The sequence below is a fragment of the Bactrocera dorsalis genome, chromosome 2, assembly GCF_023373825.1.
Source record: "Bactrocera dorsalis isolate Fly_Bdor chromosome 2, ASM2337382v1, whole genome shotgun sequence".
In the NCBI taxonomy this organism is placed as follows: domain Eukaryota; kingdom Metazoa; phylum Arthropoda; class Insecta; order Diptera; family Tephritidae; genus Bactrocera; species Bactrocera dorsalis.
The window spans coordinates 5,783,546-5,792,725 of record NC_064304.1 but is presented as its reverse complement, the minus strand read 5'-3'; the positions used below and the strand labels follow the sequence as shown (position 1 = coordinate 5,792,725).

The 9,180-nt window shown below is 39.2% G+C and overlaps 1 protein-coding gene across 1 annotated transcript; it reads left to right on the top strand.

Moving 5' to 3' along the window:
* Window positions 1-3,449: 3,449 nt before the first annotated feature.
* Window positions 3,450-5,179, top strand: LOC125776836 (putative mediator of RNA polymerase II transcription subunit 12). Its single transcript, XM_049450416.1, has 3 exons — window positions 3,450-4,174; window positions 4,308-4,922; window positions 4,989-5,179. The coding sequence occupies exons 1-3, from the start codon at window positions 4,011-4,013 to the stop codon at window positions 5,119-5,121; spliced, it is 912 nt and encodes a 303-aa protein (XP_049306373.1). The 5' UTR covers window positions 3,450-4,010; the 3' UTR covers window positions 5,122-5,179.
* The last annotated feature ends 4,001 nt before the right edge of the window (window positions 5,180-9,180 follow it).

Here is a 9,180-nt window from a genome sequence, read left to right as displayed (position 1 = left end):
AACTGTGGTACGTAGCAGCTTCTGTGTGCCACTCGAACTTCGTACGACGGTCCAATGAAAATTGTTGCTGTTGCCGTTGGTGGATTTACTGCTGCTGAAAAGTAGCAGAAGTAAAGACCAAAAGATAAGCGCGCTGGAATGCATATTCAAAGCCACCTATGTGTAAGTATGTGTGTGTTTGTGATTTTTTTTTCAATTGGCTATGTGTGCGTGTACGTACGAGTACAAGACTGCAGGATGGCAACTGTGCAGCAGCGTGCCACACTCATACACACGTGCACTTGTAAGTCCGAATATTCATAAAAGTTTCGTTATTTGTACTCGCTCGTATTCAACTCGTTCCGCCAGCACACTTTCAACCATTTTTATGCATGACGCGTACAATTATGTGATGCATATAATTTTCTGGAACAATTCCATCAACGTGAATTATGCTTAACATACATATTCGACATTTTTTATTTGCTTTGTAAATTTCATGTGAGCTCAAAAAGCGCAGGAAACGAAAAAATTACAGAAAACGACATTGCAAGGTAGCGACGAAGACGGATGATACATATAGCATGTATGTATGTTTGCGTGAGTATGTCTGGTCTGTGTATATCATGCTGTAAGTATTGGAATATGGTAGCAGAATTGCTCAAAATATTAACGGTGTAATGAGATGTGTATAATGAGATATTAACTTCTGCCTTAAAGTAAGGCTGTGCAAATTTGGAAGGGTTTAAATTATAATGATTGCGCCTATAAGTATACTTTAATTTCTGTTTTTCAAGAGTTTTAACTCGGAATTCGAAATGCTTGGTGATATGTGTACTATAATAATTGAAAATAGGCCTTATAGTTAGAAGAAGATTTCAGTAATACTTTTGCAACACACTTTAGAAATAAATGTCTTTAAGAGTAATTACTTGATCTACAGGGGAAATAAATTAATATCCAAGATATTTATAAACACTTATTCTTATCAGATCTCTCTCTTTATTATATCAGCTCTTTTTATATCCTAAAGTGGGTATATTAAGTTTTTCATGAAGTTTGCAACGCCCAGAAGGAAAAGAGCTTAAGGCTCCTTCCAACCGGACCAAATGCGTGCGTCAACCAGCAGCTGTCACCTCCTAATCCAGGGTGTTATGCGACTCCCGTGCCCATTGGATGACATGCAGCCAGGAGGTAAATTCGGTTGTATTATAGCGAAGCTTTCTCAACACCGGGCCGCTTTGGAAAGCAACGGTGGCCTTACCGTGTCAAGGGGGTCAGCGCGGCGGCGCGCCTTGTGTTCCTCATTAAAAGAATAGACCAGAAGGCTCAATTAGCTGGGCCGATGGTCGTAAGGAACAGAATGAGGAATTTACCTAAAACAACAACTACAACCACAGAAAAACAACTAAGGCAACAACAACGTTTTTGAGGTACCTTTACGACCGCATGGCACCAGAGGCAGCAGAGAAGCTGTCCCTAAGCTGAAGCAGAGGCAGCAACCCTTCTTCTTCCACGAAAAGACGCAAAAGTGCCTACTCCGGGTTCTTGAAAAGTTCCCAGAAGATCTGATGTTTTGCCGTATTTGGCTGCCATTTCATTCAGAAAAATCAACAATTTGGTGTGGTTTGCGGGCCGGTGGAATCATCATTCTATATATCTTCAAAAATGATGCCAGTGAGAACGTAATCGTCAATGGTGACCGTTTTTGTGCCATGATAAACGACTATTTGATGTCTGAAATTGAAGCTCGTGATCTCGGCGATATTTGGTTTCAACAAGACGGCAGCCCTTCACACACATCGCATCAATCAATGGATTTATTGAGAAAACACTGCGGTGGGGAAATAATTTCACGCTTTGGACTGGTCGAATTCACATTTATTGGGGTCGGGACAGCCGGATTTAACGCATTTTCTTTTTATTGCATTTAATTGTTGAAAATAAATATCGAGGAAACCCAGCTAAAATAATTACCGTAACATATTGGAAAGTAAAGTCTACAAATGCAAATGCTAAATGCTATTTTTGACAGCTTCGTTTGGCAGCCAGGCGTATAATTTTGCAAAGTGCTATAAGCAAGGCATATGGGTTCATCTTCTGAATCATAGAGCTTGGTTATACTCTATTCTGCCTTCCGCTAAATATCTTTTGATTAAACGTTCATATAAGTAATGGAATTCCCTTAGCCAAAAATATCATCAAAACCAGTTTCAATTATTACTAAGCACACTGAAAATAGGAAAGTACATACGTAATTAAGAATTGAATATAAGTGACTTGTACATTTTGGCTCTACCAATACTTTAAGTGCCGTTTCGTATTCAAGCGTAAATTTGAGTAACTTACAACATACAGGGTGTTAGGTATTTTAAATTTTATTATTTATGAATTTATCTCAAAACTTTTACTCCAAGCAAAGCCATATAAAGGGTGACATATTTCAGGGTTCCCTACATTTTTAAAGAAAAACCCCAGAAATTCAGATTGTCCATCCGTTGAATCCAATTTTCGATGGATCGTTCGAGCATTTCGACTGGTAACTGGTGAATGCCACGCGTGATGTTTTGATTAAAGGTCTAAATAAAAGTGGGATTGTCCGCATAGACTTTAGACTTTTCATATCCCCACAGGAAAAAGTCTAACAGTGGGATATCACACGATCTTGGTGGCCAATCGACCGGCCCTGCTCACCGAAGTGTTCTCTCATATAAATCAATTGATTGATGCAATGTGTGGAAAGTGGCGCGGTATTGTTAAAACCAAATGTCGCCGAGATCACGGGCATCAATTTGACGCATCCAATAGTCTGTTTTCATGGCGCTATAACAGTCACCTTTGACGGTTACTTTCTCACCGACATCAGTTTTGAAGAAATATGGGCTGAAAATTTCACCGGCCCACAAACCACACCAAACTGTTTTCAGGTTTCTCTTTGCCCCAAATGCGGCAGACTTGCTTGTTAACATATCTATGGAGCCAAAAATGAGCCTCATCGCTGAACAAAATTTGACTCGAAAATGTAGGATCTTCTTGGAACTTTTAAAGAGCCCAAGAAGCGAAGATATGTCGCTTGGAGAGGTCGAGCAGTTTCAGTTCTTGCACAAGTTATATTTTAAAATGCCCCAAGTCGTTCTATTCGTCAGTCCGAGTAGCTGCGAACGGCGCCGAATCGATTTTCCACTGTCTTCGTATGCACTATAAGCTACGGCTGCTATATTTTCTTCACTGCGTCCTGGACGTGGTCTATTTGGTCGAATATTATCCAATAATGAATGAGTGATGATGTTGCGAATAGTAAGCTCAGTAGACCAATTATGTTGACCATAAATTGAGCGAAGCGCGCGAAAGACAGTCATTACAGAACTTGAATTTCCATAATAAAGTTGAGCTATAAAATGCCAAACAATATTGAACAAAAATACCATGACAGCTTGGCACGATTTACGCGTGATCTGTCAAAAAAGGCTGTTGAAAAAAGTACCTCTACTTGGATCACGCGTTATATTAAATGAACAATTAACTAATAGCGTAGAAGATGCTCAATCGACGAGTTAAGTACCTTGTAAGCCTCTTAAAGAACAATAATAATAATAACAACACAAAATGACGAGCAAAAATGTGTTAAGGAAATAGAAGCTACAACAAACAACGTCTCAGAAGCGGACAATAGCGCAGAATATGCGCAAAGCCTATTATCAGCACCATGAAAGGCGTTAATATCGGCGATGTTCGCATTGATCTGCCGCAGCAAAGACCACACCAGCTGGCGGTAGCGACTTGGGCGAGTTTAGCTTGCGAGCAACAGTAAATGAGCGATCAGTTGGCAGCAAGCAGTGGCCAGTTTGAGAAGGTTTTTGGAAATCGCGAGTGAATCTATATACATAATTATATTACTATTTTAAATTAACTGTTGTATGGAAAAATTGTAAATTTTGTGGGAAAAATTTTGAGTGTGAAATAAAGCATAATTTTTGAAAATTGCTTAAAACGATATTATTACTATTTATTTTATAAATTAATAAAAAAACATGAAATTCATATACAATTTGTTACTGTTGTTTTTGCTGTTATTCTGCATTTCGAGTGTTCATGCGGCGAATGCGATTAATTGCCGGCAGCAAGAAACGGTTATGCGTGCAAAACGACAAACAGTCGAACTGTCGCTACAACAACAATACCAGCAACGACAAAGGTAGTGAAGGCGGTTATTAAGGCATATTTTTCATGTTTCGTCATTTTGTTATCGTTGCTCTTGTAGAGCATACAGTGTTGCCACATTATAAATTATGCTAATTTTTTTGTGTTTATGTAATGCGTCTTATCAGGAATTTGCATGAACAGCGTGCCTCTCAAACATCCTCGGTTGTCAAGCCTGTGGTGAAATATTTTGTGGCAACGCCAGGGCAACAAGTGCAACAATTACAAGCCAATGGTGGCGCTCAACGCATTGTTTTCAGTTCGCAGCAGCAGCAGCAGCACGCAGCATTTGTATCAGATATAGTGAAGCAACAACAACAACAATATGTCCAACCATTTCATCCACAACAACAACAAGCATCTTTAGTCGCACCGCCATTAGGAAGTAATCAGCAATATTTTCCAAGTAACAGTTACCTGCAGCGACAACAACAACAACAAGTCGACAATATCACTCATTTTCCGCGGATAGGTCAACAACCACAGCAGCAGCAACAGCAATTTCAAACACAGCCACCGCAGCAGTTCCACCAATCTCAGCAACAACCGTTGCAATTTTATAAACCACAAATAACAACAACAGCAAATCAAATTTTTCAATACAACAACTCTAACCAACAACCTACATCACCATATGCACCACAAATACCAGCACAACGGCAACAGGAGAGCACGCCCACATCCAACCAAGGCAATGACGCAGTTGGTCCAGTTCTCACTCCATTGCTCCCCTCATATTCGGAGTAAGTGCTTCTATCAATTGACCATATTATTTCTTTTTGTTAACTGACTTTCTCTCTGCATTATAGTGACGACGATATCCCGTTAAATTACACACGACCATGTGAGATGTGTTGCACCCCTGGCCAAACGCCATGCCAAGATTGTTGCGATACTAACCCACTTTTAAGTGTGGCTGTTTTAAAGTCATCAGCGGGTTAAACAAAAGTGAGCTGACATTAAATTTGTCTTATTCTTAATATTTATAGAGTTAATGATAAGGTTAATGACTTTATTAAAATTAACATAAATATTTATGTGCATATATTAGCGTGTTTTTTTTGAACTATTAATTTTTTTCAGTCCCGTCACGAAATTTTCTTGGAAATACCCTAAAATCCCTGAAAATTTTAGCCCTTAATATTAACATTAAGAACTGGACCAAGGCCTGTAAAAATTTTCCATAGAAAATACACTACAATCGTGAGTTTTTATCTTTAAATTCCTACAGATCAGAGGTATTTTATGGCATCGCTTTGACTTCAGACGCATATTTCTCAGAATCGTTCACTCTATCATAGTGCCCTGTGCAACAAGGTCGTAACTCACACCGGCGAGGTAGTACGGGACTCTAAACCAGATTTTTTCAAGAATTTCGCATTTTTTTGTATATATCTCGTAAATGACAGGAGCTATATAAAAAATGTGCATGACAAATTTGTAGGAAATTTTATTTTCTATAAAAAGGGTTCGAGGTCAAAATCGTTATCATTAATACTTCTCGAGATATTCGGCTTTCTAAGTAAGGTTTTATAGAATTTTTGTGATGGTATGTATTAAAAAATCTATGAAAATTGCATTGACGCTAGAACTGAAGCCGCTTGACCACCAGAATCGTCGCATATTCGTGAATTAGGCGAAAAATCATCTTCAGCGATGAGGTTCATTTCTGGCTGAATGGCTTCGTCAACAAGCAAAGCATGCGTTATTAGTCAGGCAGCAGTCTACACGTACTGACCATGGGTCACCATTGCACCCAGCGCTAAAAATATACGATTTTGGGGCGATTTATGGGTCGTCGGCGTCATTAGGTCGTACTTCTCCCATGATTATTAAGACCGGCACGTTACCGTGAATGGGAATTGTTACCGCTCAATGATAACCGAATATTTTTGCACCGATTAGACTTGGACAATATGTGGTTTCAATCGGACGGCGCCGCAAGCCACACAGCGAATGTCAAAATCGATTTATTGAAAGCAAAGTTTGGTGAACATGTTAACTCACGAACTGGCTCAGTTAATTGGCCGCCTCGGCCGTGCGATTTGACGCGTTAGACTGTTCCCTGTAGGGCTACGTCTATAGTATATGCCAACCAGCTAACGATTGATGAACTTCGTACGAATGTCGAACGTGAAATTGCATCAGTATCGGCGGATTTATGCTTGAAAACCGCCGAAAATTGGGTGCAGCGTCTGGGCTTCTGCAAGCGTGCCCGTGGTGGCCATGCAAAAGAAATCGATTTCCGTACATAATGGAATCGAATGTACTATCACAGGAATACAGAATTCATGTATATTCCAAACCGTTTTTGTTTTATTTGAAAAAGCTTTTGTAGCGCTCTTATTGAAGAAGATTACTCATACGCCTAGGCCCTCAGAAAAAATATTCTTCCTGAGCAGGTTTAACCCGAAATGGTTTTCATTATACCAACTGATCTAATATTATTTTATTCTTAGGTTGGTGCAGTCTATTTTTACGTTTCGGTTTCGGCTGTTTGCACATAAATTGAACAAGTAGTTTTCTTGAAATTTTATCATACTAATGAAGTCATGCCTACCGATTCGTTGAAAATGTTTCACAGGTATTCGTCATGTTGGCACCACGGATTGGAAACCAGAGGATTTCAACATATTTTATGGATCGCCATAAACATATTTCGGTACTGAAAATTAGGTTAAGCTCTGGAATGCTTGTATTGGCTGAGGTTGCACGCAAATTTGTACGTGAAAATGGGCAGGTTAAATATGATCTGATTGCAGTTTACATTTAAATGTGGCCTTCGAAATTAAATTGTGCTCCATTTTGGCAGTAAAATATTATCTTTAAAATACTATTACAGAAGAAAAATGTAATAGCACTTTGTATCATCAAACGTACTGAATATTTGCTTACCGTTATTCCTAACAATGACAACAATCTTGGCTTAATTTTTTGCTTGAAATGCTTTTGTTTCTACGTCAGCAGCATCGCTGTCTCGCTAGACTGGTCAATCACTATATAAGGTACTCGTACTGATAGGTATATATGTACATATAAGCATATACATATACACAGGTGTACTATGTGTACATAATATATAAATATATGAGAATAAAGCTGCATGAAACCAAAGAAACGCTTAAAGTTTGTCGCTCAAAATACATGAATGTGGTCGTTCATACCAACCATTACATATGCATTGCATACTTTTAGGCGAATCAGTTCTTACACCACTTGCAATCAAAAAGCCATGAAAACAAACACATTTAAAGCAAATGATGCATGTGGACGGAGAACACTTCCGCAAATCGGTGTATTTTCTGTCAAGACGCCGCTTGTTGCACACTCAAGACAGCAACTCACGGCTCGAGCAGTGACAGTACATAAACGACAGCCGATGAAAGGAAACGAGTTATGGACATAGTATGCTGAAATGTGCATAACTGGGCGCTTATGAGCACTATGTGGCCTATCTGTCATCACAAAATAGTAGTAAAAAAACAATTCAAACGAAATATAACACACATACACACACACAGGCACATGCATGAGCGAATGTGTATTTTGCACGCGGTCAAATCGCCATATTTTGTGGCAAGTGCGAAGTGTTTAAATTTAACTATGCATGCATGTGGCAACACTGAATGGTATATTTTACCGTTGTCACACGCTATCCATGCAGCGTGTATGCACAATAACAACAATAGCACAAACACCAAAGATAGCGTGTACAAAATAGGAAAATTAAGAAAAATGGTGAAAATTACTTCTACATTGTAACCGTGTGAGTGCCCATAGAATCCATAGAATCGTGTTGAGTGCCAGGCAACAATTACAACAAAAACAAAAACACTTTGCAAATAGAGTTGTATGCGCGGTGCATAAAGAAAGCGTTAGAGGGCTCTAAATGGACGCTTGTTGCAGCCGTAAGGGTGTTGAAGTGACAGAAGTTGCTTGCAACATGCAACAAAAAGCGCTGTAACAACAAGAGAAATGTCACAAGCGTGCGCATGTGTGCGTGTGTGCACACATAATAAACGCAAAACACTATTAACATGCAAGCCAGCGAAAACAAACAAACACAAGCAACAACAACAAATAACCGCACACACATGCAAATGCATTCAGTGGTGCAAATGGTGAGTAAAAAAGGTGTGAAAAGTGTTTTTGTGCTTGTTTATTGTCGCGCCGCCGTCGCCGTAGCCGTCGCCGCTGCTGTTGCAATATGTTTTGTGATTTTTGTTTAGCGCGAATGACAGATATACAAATATGTGCTCAACGCCGGTTGTTGTCTGCCACATAAATACTCATACACGCACACAAAGCGTATTTGCATGTAGAGGTGAGTGAAAAGCTTTGGTGGCTTTGGTTTCGCATCCACCAGGCAACAAAAGCAGACCGCTGTCTGCCGCAAAAATGTGCATTTGAGAGCAACACAAACAAGTCGTGGTGGCACCAGGGCTAACAGCATCATAACTTACTTGATTTCGGTTGCAAATGAAGAAGTGTCAATACACAGAGATATTTTTTAAAATTTTTTAAAAACTTATTTATTTTTCAACAAATCTTAATAATGTGAATAAATGCATTTAAAACTAAATATACGTGTATTTAATGCAAAAAAATCATTATCTCTTTTTTTAAATCAAGAGAATCAGACTACAGTACTAAAGCGTACTAGTCAGCAACTAGTTGCCAGCGAAGTAGTTACTCGCCAAGTAGTTTAGCATTGCCGCTAAGTCAAAAAATTAACATACAGAGTTTCTGTACCGCTGCAGGTGCCGTGTTGCATGTGTGTGCGTCGTGAATAGATGGCCGAGTGAATGGGCGAGCGAATGAGGATGAGCGTGACGCTGTAAATGAAGCCTTAATGCCTATCATATTATTACACACGCTCGCGTGCAGCTCATAATGCACGTCATACCTACGATAGACACACATATAAACACATATACATTTACATATATATCTACAAATGTGTACTAGTGTGTGTTCTTAGCAGCTGACAGCCTGAATGCA

Excerpts from the sequence above, each read along its gene's own strand:
- LOC125776836 (XM_049450416.1), top strand. The coding sequence starts at position 4,011 with ATGAAATTCATATACAATTTGTTACTGTTGTTTTTGCTGTTATTCTGC. Across the intron at positions 4,175-4,307 it reads CAATACCAGCAACGACAAAG|GAATTTGCATGAACAGCGTG; the intron begins GTAGTGAAGGCG and ends GCGTCTTATCAG. Across the intron at positions 4,923-4,988 it reads TTGCTCCCCTCATATTCGGA|TGACGACGATATCCCGTTAA; the intron begins GTAAGTGCTTCT and ends TCTGCATTATAG.